This window comes from Peromyscus maniculatus, chromosome 4, assembly GCF_049852395.1.
Source record: "Peromyscus maniculatus bairdii isolate BWxNUB_F1_BW_parent chromosome 4, HU_Pman_BW_mat_3.1, whole genome shotgun sequence".
In the NCBI taxonomy this organism is placed as follows: domain Eukaryota; kingdom Metazoa; phylum Chordata; class Mammalia; order Rodentia; family Cricetidae; genus Peromyscus; species Peromyscus maniculatus.
In genome coordinates, this window is record NC_134855.1 from 79,704,747 (window position 1) to 79,718,477 (window position 13,731).

At 45.3% G+C, this 13,731-nt stretch overlaps 1 protein-coding gene across 1 annotated transcript in view; it reads right to left on the reverse strand.

Annotated features, from left to right (window-relative positions):
• Positions 1 to 2,958, reverse strand: part of Cat (catalase) — a 28,913-nt gene extending 25,955 nt beyond the window's left edge. Inside the window, exon 1 of the mRNA XM_006983625.4 lies at positions 2,724 to 2,958. Coding sequence (XP_006983687.3) covers positions 2,724 to 2,789 — 66 coding nt within the window. The 5' untranslated portion in view covers positions 2,790 to 2,958. The remainder of the gene's footprint in view (positions 1 to 2,723) is intronic.
• Positions 2,959 to 13,731: the final 10,773 nt, after the last annotated feature.

Consider the following 13,731-nt stretch of genomic DNA (forward strand, 5'->3'; position numbering starts at 1 on the left):
CAGCCAGTGGCCCTATAGCCCGGTAAATCTATTCTAAGTAGTGTGGGGTTTGTTGTTGTTGTTGTTTTGCCTTATTTATTAGGACAGGATTCTTACCATATAACTCAGGATGGCTTCAAACTGGTGATCCATCGGCCTCTACTTTCTTAGTACTGAGATCACAGGTATGTGCCAGCACATCCAGCTAGGTATTTTCCAAGAAAAATCAAAGTGTGGGTGCATAAAATGACTGCTATAAGGAGTTTCATGTCAACTTTATTTGTAACAATCCAAACCTGGAAACAACCCATGTGTCCAGCAATAGTATAAACAGACAGTGGTCTGGTCACATGACAAAGCACGGCATGGTGTGTAAAGTTCTAACTGCTGATACACAACACGACATGAGTGATGGGAAAGCATTTTTGCTAAACAAACAGACAAAAAAGAGCCTTCTACAAAACTCCATCAATCAATAGTTTAAATCGCCCATTACAATGATTTCCTAGGGCAGGCAGGGTGATGGTAACCTCGGATAGAGTTTTTCAAGGACAGCCCCTTTATTTATTTGGTTTTCCAAATCTCTTGTTGTGTGTGAATACAGGCGAGCATTCATGTACGTGGTGGAAGTCAGGGGACAACCTCTGGTGTCGCTGTCCACCTTCCACTTGTTTAAGTTGTTTCCTACTGTCTACACCAGGTTGGCTGGACTGTGTTCTCCTGTGTCCCCAGCTCCACATAGGAATGCTGGGACTACAAGGGACACGTTGCCATCAAGGTTTATATGCATTCTGGGGATTCGAACTCATCCCCTCCCAGTTGCACAGAGAGCACTTTACCCAGTGAGGCACCTCCTCAGTCCAGCCTTGGTATCTTGACAAGGGCTCAGGGTGCAATGGTATATACATACATTAAACCTTGCTAAACAAAACACATAAATCTACATGTTTCACGTAAGTCTACATGCATGCAAATATCACTGTAAAACTACGTGCACACCATACTCTCCATTCACATGCCTGCTGTGCTCAGGTATAAAGTATACAGGTGACTAGATACACTAAAAAAAAATCACTAATTTCATAGATAAATGGGGGACAGGGAGATAGATAATCTTATACAAAAGGTAACTGTATAATCCAGAAGCTGGGCAGTTAGGTGTGTACTGCAGTTCTCTTCAGCTTTTCTGAATTCTCAGCTCTGTTCATAATCAAGTACTTCAACTTATCTAGGCTTTACAGAATGTGCTAATTTCCTTCCAGAAAGGAGAGGGCTCCCCACTAGAAATAAACATTTATTCGGAGTAGCACAAACTGAGGAAGAAAACATCAATATTACCACCAATACAGGCAACATGCCCATAGCAAGGAAATGTCATGGAAAGGGGAGAGAGCAGCATTGCAAGGGAGCCTCCCAGTTTTATCTTGTGTTTGTGGGCCAGCTGTGGTTCTCCCAAGAAGTCAACAGCTAAGGCTTAATGATTACCCCAAATAAGTAACAGGCAAACTGGTCTCAGGGTAAACAGGGCGCTTTAAGAACAAGTGTATTTTACTTTCTAAAACTCTCACCTCAGTGGCCAAGTGTTTCTGAGTTCACCAAGTCGTCACGACAGTATGAACCAGGCTCTGGCAGCCACTGGGTACCCAACAGGTCCTGGCTCTAGGGAGCTCCATTCTAATCTTGAATCTGCCACTAACTAGCTGCACGTCCTTGATTACGACTGTCTCTCGGGTTCACTTGAAGAACTCAGGGAAAAAAACTGAACGGACCTAGTGGTAAATAACGAATGAGGATGGGACCAAGAGCTTAGAGAAGCGTATCAGCGTTTTCCCAAACTCAGTCCAGGAGCCGTTGGCACTGATGCTGCAGTTCACCAACAAGAGCATGGTTTTGAGAAAGGGCAAGGGGGAAGGGCTCCCCCAGCCCCAGCCCCACCATAGTAACCGGAAGCCATGGGACCACGCTGTATCATCCGCTTTGACCTCTCAAAGATGCCCAGACCAGGACTGTGCCTACCGAGTCTACTGAAATCCCTGTTATCTGTGAAGACACTGTTACAATGTCTTCTGCCTTACAACCAACTCCAGCACTCACTCTACACTCCACAGCTCGCCTGCATTCGAAACTGCGTGGCAATCATCTGTTTACACACCTTGTTTCTCAGTCTTGACTCTAAACTTCTCCAGGGTGTGGCCTCACCGCAGGAGAATTTGTACATCTTGCCCAGCATTGTGGTGCTTAACTGGCACATCCAGGCACTCAAAGTGAATCAAAGCAATGATTACCACCTAGTGTTCTAAAATACCCAGTCCGATGCTCCTAAGCGCCCGTGAAACAATGGATGTAAAAATTCTCTTAATCGTTGAATGCTGTGTCCGCTGCATGTCCCCATGAATTCTGCTGGGGGTGCAGTTGTAAGATTGCACACACATAAAGCCAGAGCCAGACTCCCACTTCCTGGTTCACAGCTACAGCTCTCCATGTCTCCCTCAAGCTATGACCTCTGTCCCAGCTGAACAACTGCCAAACTCGGAGCCAACCGGTTACCCGGTCCTTGCTGCCAGAGACAGTCAGTCCTGCAGGCCGGCAGCCCCAATCCCCTGCTCCACATAATCCATGGGACAGACGGCAGCCACTCGCCTGTGGCCAGGGATGTAGCCCCAGTGCAGGCCACCCAGGGGGAGCCGGTGCCGTTACTCGCCGCCCGCCCACGCTCTCACGGGGGACTGGGGAACGTAAGGTACCTGCATGGACCGCTGTTCCTTCCACTGCTTCATCTGGTCGCTGGCTGGGTCCCGGCTGTCCGCCATGGCGTCGGATTGCGGAGCTGCAGAGCGTGGTAGGCAGGACGGCTGGGCGCGCTCGGGGTTCCACCCGGGGTAAGCAATCGCGTCGGCCAGGCCCGCTGGAGAGGTGACTTCAGGCTCCGCCAATCAACACCAACACCACCCCACTCCTCGGGATGGCCGCCTCCTGATTGGCCGCTAGTACTCTAGCAGGGACAAGGATTGGAAGGAGGGTGGGGCGAGAAGCGGGGACTCCTGGAGGGTCCCCCCAGCCCCCCGGGATGGGAAGAGGGGAGGGGACCAAAGGACAAGACTGGTGCTCTCTGATCTCTGAGAGTCAACAAGTCCAGGGTCCAATTCCTCTGTGCAAAATTTTCTTACTGGTATAAGCTTTGCTTGCTACTAACGGGTGGGTGGTTCCCTTTCTTCTCTTACGGATTATCACTTACCAAGCTGTATACCAATAAGTTACTATAAAAGCACTCAGAAACGGTTTAATCTTTCGACAGATGGGTGCGTATCTCCTGCTCCGTGAGAGGAAAACGACTGACTTATGACACGGCCCACTGTGTCAAAGCGGCCTCTACCGACTGCAGTGACAAGCTCTTCCGTTTTCTCCACTAACAAGGAAGAATTGTGAAAAGCTTTGGGGTGGGGGGGAGGCGGATCTATGTTGGGTCTGGGGAGAAGGCTCAGAAGGTAGAGTGCTTGTCTATCATGCACAAAGCCCTGGGTTTAGTCCCCAGAATCATATAAGCTGCGTAGTGCTGCAGGCCTGTACTCCCAGCTCTTGGAAGGTGGAAGTAGAAGATCAGAAGTTCAAGGTCATCTTCCGCTACATGAAGCGTTTGAGACAAAACTCAGATATGAGACCCTGTCTCCAAAAAAACAACTTTTTTTTCTAAGCTAGAAAACAAAACATTTACTAATATGTGTAAATATTTAGTGAGCTTATGGCTTATTTTTTTATTTCAATCAATAGATTATTTTCTCTCAGCCGCTAGGACTTATCTTTAAACATCTTGATACACATATGTAGATGCTATCATTTTCAAATTAAACCTTCTCAGGTTTTACCTTAATTATGGACTGTGGACATGTGGTTGAGGAAATTTCAAGTTTTGTTCTTGATTTGACAAAGATGTGATAACAGAAATCTCAGCGATGAAAATTTTGCACTCCCTTGGGGAAACAGTCACAAATTCATCTTATCTACTGTATTTTTCCTATATTGAACTTAACATAATTGCAAAAATGCCATTCACTGTGCAGTTTGACATTCACACTGTCCCTAGAATATGAAGCCCATGAAGGCAGTGACTGTCACATCTAAAATTCCATGGGGCCAACAACATAGTTCAGTGAGAAAGTCGCTTACTGCCCAGCCTAACACCCAAAGTTCAGTCCCCAAGACCCATAAGATAGAAGGAAAGAACCAACCACCAAATGTCTTCTGATCCAACACACACACACACACTTATTCGTGCACAGGGTTGGGGATATAGCTCAGTGGTAGAGTCCTCACCTAGCATATGTGAAAACCTACCACAAAAACAAAAAGCAATAAAAGTAAGAAAATATGGAGCTGGAGCTGGCAAGATAGCTCTGCCAACCTTGCCCACCTGAACTTGATGCCCAGGCCCTACATGATAGAAGGTCTAACCCCAAAAGTTGTCTCTGACTACTGCACTTGTATACACACACACACACACACACACACACACACACACACACACACACACACACAGAGAGAGAGAGAGACAGACAGACAGACAGAGACAGAGACAGAGAGACAAAGAGAGTGTTAATTAATTAAATGTAACACAATTTTTTTTTTTTTTTTTGGTTTTTCGAGACAGGGTTTCTCTGCATAGCTTTGCGCCTTTCCTGGAGCTCACTTGGTAGCTCAGGCTGGCCTCGAACTCACAGAGATCCGCCTGGCTCTGCCTCCCGAGTGCTGGGATTAAAGGCGTGCGCCACCACCGCCCGCACAAATTTTAAATTAGAACTCCTTAAGTGCTTACTATGTGTCCGGGACTGTTTGACTGCTAAGGTTTTTGATATATTTGCTTAGTTGACCCAACAACACTGTAAGTTATATACTAATATTGTCCTTATTATATGGCCTGAGAAGCTGAGGTATAAGGAGGTTAAATAAATAACTTGCCCAAAGTCATACAATTACTGACAGACACAATCAAAATTCCAGTCTTGTCCACTCATCTCCAGCGCCAGTGGCTTGTTAGGTTAACTCAGTGTTGAGGGGAGAAGCAATGTCAACCTTTTCTCTGCAGCTAGAACACACCTGAACAAAGTAAACAAAAGCCCTGAGTCATGTGTTCGCCTCATTCTTAGCACGGACATGTCTTGTTTGCTTTGGGGTTCTTTCTTCCTTTTTTTCTCTCTCTTTTCTCTCTGTTTCTATTACTGTTGTCTTAGATACCTGAGGGGCTATTTCCAGAGACAAAAAGAATGGAGAGACAAGGTAGGCACTGGTCTTGTCTTGTCTTGTCTTGCATTTTAAAATAAGGTGTGTGCTTCCAACAGTAGCAATGAGTTTATACTGGCTACATAAGCAGAATCCCTAACCATCATTTTTAGGATTACAATTTAATCATAGTTTGGTGGAGACACTCCTGAAAATTTCTGATAGCTTCAAGTGCTTGAAAGCCGATCTTTCTGATTCCTCAAGATGATTCCAACCATTGAACCCAGCAGACCAACTTGTTCCCGTTTTATTCATATAAACATAAGCATTTTATTGGCATTTAATAAAGTTGCTGTTTAGGAAATGCTGTTCTCTGATTGCTCAGAGCTCAATGAAGTAGATACACTGGTGCAAGCCATAGTGTTGTTAATCCTGGTATAAGGACATCTAAAGTCCTGCCTAAATGTCTAGAGATGAGCTTGGACACTCAATTAGAGATTTCTGTGGGTAAAATCTCTCTACTCAAGTGGAGAGGAAGGGAGAGGATGCATGTCCTGGATGATGGAGTGGCAAACCCCAGGGACAGACACACCAACCAGAGTAGTGATTTACATAGGTCTTGAGTCTACCCACTCTCCAAGAAACAGAGTCTTCTGCACATTTTGATTTAATTCTCTTCACTGTGGCTTTAAGAGGTAAACACGGGAAAGTGGAGAAGAGGAGGAAGAAAGCGCAGTAAAAAAGAGAGCTATTTCTTTTTATAGTGAGCCTTGGCCGTAAAGGGGGGACACAGATGCCTCCACCCTCCCCAAGCCCATCCTCAGTCCACCATGGATCTGGCCTGAGCGGCAAGAGAAGACGACAGACTTCTAATTCTAAGGAAACCTCCCTTCTACGTGGCCGTGGCATGCAGCGCCAGCTGTTTCAGCCCAGCCTCCCCGCTTTAGCAGTGCCGAAAGAGACGGCCCAGGTTTACCTTGGTGTCTGCTTATGGCCGCAGATCCAGGAAGAGTGAAAAGTCCACGTGCCTCTACTCTCCATTCCTCCTGTACCATGCATGCGACTAGCCTAGTGCTGGAAGAGGGGGAAACACAGAAACCAGAAGGGGCTTGTCTTGGCTTTTGCTGCTTTTTTAAAACACGGAATGTGTGCACATAAGGTTTGGAAAACACAGGCTAATACACCAAACAATCTTTCAGATGGCACTAAATGTTCTTTTCACCAATGTTTTATCTCTTACTTATACATGAGGGTAAGAGAGAGGGGCTTAAAATGAATGGTGTAGAATGTGTAACTGTGTCGTGCTTTTCTCAATCTTTATTTATTTATTTACTTACTTGGTTTTGAGACCAGTTCTCATGTATTCTGAGCTGGCCTCCAACTCTCTATGTAGTTGAAGACGACATTGAACCTCTGACCTTCATTCCTCCCATCTTAGGTTACTTTCCTATTGCTATGATAAAACACCATGACCAAAAGCAACTTATGGAAGAAATCACTTATTTTGACTTATGGTTCCAGAGGGATAAGGGTCCATGTGAGGCACTAACAGGCCGCAGGCATTTTGTGGCAGAAGCAGAAAGCCGAGAGGTCACATCAGGAAGCTGAGAGAAGGAACTGGAAGTAGGACCAGGCGACACACTCCAAGCCCACTCCCTGTGACACACTCCCTCCAGCAAGGCCGGACCTCCTAAGCCTCCCCAAACAGCACCACCTACTGTGGACTGAGTACTCAAATACTGCGGACTGAGTACTCAAACACACGAGCCTGTGAGGGCATTGCTAGGTCAGACCACCACATTCCACCTCTCCAGTACCTGGGATTACAGCTGTGTGGCGCTGGGGTGGCTTTGTACATACTAGACAAGCATTCTGCCAACTGAGCCGTGTCCTGCGTTTCTCATTTAGCATTCCAGGATGAAGTATTCCCAACCTATTCCTATACCCAGCCCCCTCCCGATAGTTGAACGATTTGCAAAGCAGGTGTCTTTGTTTACTCACTCCCTTACTCTGAACATTAATTTTTTTCCACTATAATAGTGTGGTTACTGCCTTTCTCTTTGTCTGCATCCAGTTCTTTGAGGTGCATGTGCAGAAGTCACCTTTGGTTCAAATCGTGTTAGCAGGTTAAGGCTCCTGTGACACTTTATCTGATGTCCTCTGTAACCTTGAGCCAACTCACACTCACTGGCTCTCAGAGGGTGGTTTGGTAATAAGATTTAGAAGGTGAGTGGGTGTATTCTAGGTATTTCTAAGTTACACATCTTATTAGATACTTCAGAATCAAGCCAGGCGTGGCACATGACTGCAGTCCTATCACTAAGGAGGAAGAGAAAGGAAGATCTGGAGCTCAAAGCTACCTAAGTTCTGGGTCAGCCTGGACTAATTGAGAACCAATTAAAAACAAACTAGAATCTAATACAGCTGTATATTTTATTGGATCCCTCAGAACTGAGATGAGCCTCTCAGATTATGTTCAACCACCACCATTACCATACAGAATTCACACACCCTGCCTGCTGCCATTCTCTGGGCTTTTGTCAGTGAGTTCAGACAGCCGGTTTGTCTATACAGCACTGACAGACAGTGGGCACCCAGCAAGGCAGGAACAGTGTGATGGATACTGAGAAAGGGGGAACATCGCAGCTGTGCGAATACCCAGGAAGGCCCCCAACCTGAGCGTGAGAGGCAATAGGAAGAAGCAGACAGTGGAATCATAAAGAATAATCAGGTGTGAAGTACACCACCAAGAACAGGGACTGTGATCCACCCATCGTGGCAGGGGTCAGGAAGCCTGACCTCATTAGTGGTGGTATTATGGCGTCTCACGGACTGGGAGAGCAAGCAAATGTCTATAACAGAGGTTCCACCGGTCCGGCTTGCCAGGACACTGACCTCTGTTTAACTTTGGCTTTGACTCCTGCTGCTGAGTCACTGTCCCTCCTGGCAGCTGCCATCCTGAAAGGCTGTGAGAAGCAGTCACTTTTAATGGCTGGGGTGGTGTGCCTGGCCTAGAAGTCTTTTCCAGTGTCTGAGGTGTTTTGATTGACTCTCCTTTGTGCCGTAAAGTGGAGTCCCCGTGCTTGGCCCTGGGGCTGAAGCCAGACAAACCTGGCACTGGCCAGTCACCACACTAGCCTAGCATATGTGAGGCCTATGTACTGTATTCGAACCCCAGCATTGGGTGAGGTGGAGTATGGACACATAAACAGTTATAAAAACACAGATAGTGATGGAAACCATTGGTCATGGCTGGCATGGTCGTCTGTGGGAGAACAGGTGTCTCTGTCCTTTATTCCATAAACTTAGCCCAGCAGAACTTTGAGAACAAAACACCAAGGAAACTGACTAAGCATCCCCCATTAGCACCAGAGCTCTTGGTGTGGGATCTGACCATAGCTGTTTACAAAGCTCATGATCTCAGACAAGTCACTTAGTCCTATGTGCATGTGTGTATGTGTATGCACATGTGTGTGGGGGTGTGCATGCACATGTAGGTGCATGTGCAGGCAAGAGGCAACTCTTTGTTTTGTTTTGTGTACAATGTGTGTGCATGTGCATGTAAGAGTGTGTGTGTGTGTGTGTGTGTGTGTGAGAGAGAGAGAGAGAGAGAGAGAGAGAGAGAGAGAGAGAGAGAGAGAGAGAGAGAGAGACCAGCTCTCACTGTTTTCTCCAGGGTAATATTGAGGAATGAGGGACAAGAGATTTAGATAGAAATATAGATTAAAAACACAGGATAGCCTCAGGAGGGTCTGGATCCTTATCCACCAGCCCCTTCTGTCTCTTCTAAAGGGCTTTTTATAGGAATGTCAAGGGGTGGAGCAAAGACCTCCCCCTAGCACAGCCAAGTGCAAACCCTTCCAATCACATAGTAACAATACACGTGGTCAAACAGTCCTCTAGTGCAGCCCTGCTGGATGAAGCAAGCTCAGATCTCACTAGGAAACCTCTGTGGGCCTCCACATGTGTGTGTGTTACATCTATATTGCCGTGTGAGTGCATGTATTTATGCCTGTACATGTGGAGTTGGAGGAGGATATTTTACCCTATCTATTCTATTGTTCTCCCCTTTATTCCTTTTAAAACGTAGTCTTTCACAGACCCCCAAAACTCACCATTTTCCAAGGGCAGTTGACCAGCAAGCTCTCAGAATTTTCCTGGCTCTGCCTCCCAAGACTAGTGTTACAGGCAAGAGCAGCCATGCCTTACTTTTCACAAAGGTGCTGGGGATTTGAACTTGGGTCCTTATGCTTGAGCAAGCTTTCTTATGTACCGAACCAACCCCCAGCTTAGTTTTTCAAGATGAGGTCTCTCACTGGCCTGAAACTCTTTAAGTATACCCCAGGCATCTACCTGTCTCTGCATCCCCAGCACTGGGGTTACAAGCATGTGCCACCACACTTGGCTTTTTAAAACATGGGTTGTGGGGATTGAACTCAGGTCCTCATGTTTCCAAGGCAAGCACTTTACTGACTGAGCTATATTGCCTCAGCCAAGGTACTTAGTCTAAACTTCATCTCTCTTTTATAAAGTGGAACTCAAACACCTTCTATGTTAGTTGTAACTTAACCTACTATAACAAAAAGAGTAACAATAAAATTGCTTAAACATTTCTCAACGCTCATTTCTCTCACACAAAATGTCTCAGACCCAGAAGGTTCCAGGGTAGTTAGGCAACTCTGCCATTCTTAACTCAAGACTTCCATCTCTGAGTACAAGGTCCAGACTGCATGCCAACCACTGGGGGCAGGGATGCCCAGTTATTTGCAGAGCTCAACCTAGAAATGGCACACTTCATTTCTGCCCACATCTCTTCCCACTAGCCATAATTTAGTCACATGGTGGGAAACTAGGACATGTACTCACTGACTGAGTGTGTGTTTGGTGAAAGTGAAGCATTTTATTGTAAAAGATATTGATAGTCAGCTGGAAACATTAGCCACATTGACCTTCTGGAACTACTGTAAGCTCCAACGGGGAAGATACTTAGGGAATCAGTTGTGAATATTCTCAGTTACAAGAATTTCCATTGCCCTTCATCCCCTGTGGGTCTTTTAGAGACTGCTTCTACTCTTGAGAAATTCTAACCAATTTTATGTTAGGATATTACATTGTACTTATCCCTGTAGGGTGCACTCTAATAAGAGACTGCCTCTGACCACTGCATGCATGGCTACAAAGTCACATTGTAATGAACTATCTATGTGCCAACCCAAACCTTCCCAAAGCACACATTATCCTTTCAAAGCAGTTTGTAACAAAAATTTATATTGCTCCAACTATGACCAGGCAAGGGGTTTTCCAGTATTAGCCTATTTAATTATGAATCTGATGAGCTTCACCTCCCAAAGTCACGTAGCTAATTAGTGATGAGGTCAGAACTGAGACAAGGCAGAGGCTCTGGAGATAAAATCTCAACTCCTACACTTCTCTGCCCGCAGCAGAGTAGACAGGAAGACTAAGGTGAGCATCCCATACGCTTAGACTATACCTAATGCATTGTGCCACCTCCTCCCCACCCAGGGCCTGGCTTTATAGGAAGCCATGTTTTGTATTCACATAATTAAGAAAAGTCATAGGATAATGGCATTGACAGAAAGAATGGGAAGTGGGAGTGGATTTGTGAGAGCCACTGAGACTGAGGAAGAGCCGAGCAGGTTCATAAGAGGAGCAGAAGAGGCAGCTGGAGATGGGGAGCCTCTCTGAGCAGCAGGGATGAAAGAAAAAGATCTTCAGCCAACCTTCCTTCCTTACAGAAAAGAGCAGGTGTCGGCTTGGACTTCTAAGCTAGTATAATGACTTTTTCCGGGGAAAACATGGCCATTAAAAGATTCCATTTCTATCACCAGGTAAGAGGAGCTGCTGATCTACTTCTCTGATGCTCCTGTTTCAAATAAGTGGACAAACAAATTCAATTCTGAGACTTTGTGACATGAAGCAATCGTCTCTTAATTGTGCCAAATGTCAAAAGTGATTGCCTCATGAAAACAAAGGTCAATTATGGTGGTTAAAAAAAGGCATGATGTCTGCATACTCAAATGGGTCAGAGATAATGTGTATGTATGACTGGACACATACAAAGACAGCAAGCAAGCACTCATCCAAAAATCTAGATCAAAAGTGTCAGGAGTTTACCTTTTTGTACTGCTTGTGTTACTTTTTGCAAGTTTAGTGTTACACCAAAGTAAAAAAAAAAAATGTGACCCCCCAAATGTAACTATATTCCTTGAAGAGTTCATACAGCACCATTTTTCTCCGACAATACCTTAACAGTGAAGTATTTGGCAAGAGACTGAGATGCAGAATAGGACCCAAAGTTACCATATGTTGAGTTTCTAGATGAAGAGAGAGAGAAAGTGAAGAAAGTGAAACCCCAGCTTCACCTACACCACATCTGACCTTGGACCTAAAGCATTTTCATAGAAAGAAAGTTGAGACACAAAGAGAGAATCTTAAAAGGCAAGAAGGTGTAAACACAGTTGTCAGGTGAGCTGTACTGAAAAACGGCTGTAGGATTCCCTTAAACTATCTACGTATCATGAGATGCCACGTGTTAATACTTATAAAACCCTAAGGTTCCCTGACAATAAGTTCTCTAAGTTTATCCTATATCATTGTCCCAAGGAAAGGAATTACTTGACAATGGACATGTTTCTGGCTTTTTCATTACTGTATAATCAGTTGTGTGTCTACTAAATATCAGTTATTATCATCCTAACAGGGCCTGATTTTATGGCCACCTTTGGTTTAGAACACGCTGGTCTTGCCCTAGGCGCACACTGTTAGGCTTAGCGACTACTCTGTATGTTGTTCTAGGGACAGAAGTCCTGAGAACCCAAGTCCTGACACCTGAGTTGATTATATAAGGAAAAGGTACTCTGCCTTGTCCCAACATGAATTCTCAAATGTGTTCCTGTCAGCCAAGTGTCTATGGCAGTGGTTCTCAATCTTCCTAATGCTGCAATCCTTTAATACAGTTCTCATGCCATGTCGACCCCCTGTCATAAAATTATTTTCATTGCTACTTCATAACTGTAATTTTGTTATTGTCATGAATCCTAAAGTAAAGATCTGTGTTTTCCTGATGGTCTTAGGGGTCACAACCCACAGGTTGAGAGCTACTGCTCTATTATAATAATCAATCATGGAGTAAACCTTGAACAAAGTATCATGATGTGGAAAGAGACTAGAGCCGCTGATGCCCGTATCAAACAGAGGGTGCCCAAAATACTGCTCCAAGACTCCTACTGCCACATTGAATCCCCTAGAGAGCATCACAGTTGGAAGCATGACTCAGCAGTGTGGATCACAGGGTACAGGAACCGGGACGTCAACAAGACACATGGTCAAAAGCCTGGCATTGGGCAGGCAAAGGGGGAAGTGTGTGCTTGGTACCAGCAAAAGCACATGCTTTCCTTCTACTATGTTCCTGGCGTTATTTCTCTCTCCAACATACCAGCATGACATCCCCATGACCTAAAGATTAGAAAATACATTATATATAGCCATCAGAAATGTTATATACCATGAAAAAACAATAGTCTGTCAGCCCATAAATTGCAAGACTAAAGCCAAGTTATTCTTTTCTTCTCTTTCAAGATGCGTATTTTTACATACAGAAACAGAAGAAGGAAGAGGAGGAGGAGAGAAAATTAAGAGTACGAAAATACTGGACAGCCCTATCCACACCATGCCAAATGGCCCAAATTCTCTACTCGCAGCCATTTTAGCCACCCTTTGCCCCTGTGAATGGCTCTACCTAGGAAATGACAGGCAGTGTCGCTGCAGCCAAACTTTGTGCATACACTCCTTTCCTCCTGAGCACTGGACATTAGCTTGTGGCACAGAGCCAGGCAGACTGAACCATAATCAAACACAGACTTTAGAGAAAATAGAAATATTGGTAGAGACTAGATCTCAGCTCTGTGATGCTGAGGCGAGCACTTGGAGTCAGGATACTAGGAGGAACGTGATGTGCAGGAGCAAAGCCCAGAGAACAGAAGAGAAAGCAGGCCTTGAGCTGGCTGCTGGAGGAGCACAGCTGTCCAGCGGAGGAGCAAGGCCTGGCTTTGAGAGCCCACACTGCTCCACCGGAAAGTGGCTTTTGTCTGTGAAGAGGCATAAGGGGACAACACCCTTCTAGAGAAACCGTGCCCTAGGAAATAATAGCACAAGTGAACACCCTATGGCATTTCACCATAACGGCTTCTAAGGAGTTTCAGCTGGTTAGAACCATGGACTTGGATTGACCCCTGTTTGCCAACCCCTCAAATCTAGCTGAAACTTGTTTCCTGGCCAATGAACCTGTTTTGACTATCATTCAGCCCTGCAGACGTCTCCCTTCCTGAGTGCGGTGCTAGGGTTTTGTTTTCTTTTGCTTTGCTTTGTCTTGAGGTACTGAGGATTGTACACAAGGTCTTGGGAATCTAAGTGAGCACTCCATCACTAAATTGCATCCCAAGCCCTCACAGTGCTAGTTTTTAATCCTTCGACAGCTAAACCTTCGTTCTTTTCCTTCAACAAAACGTTTTGAGTTTG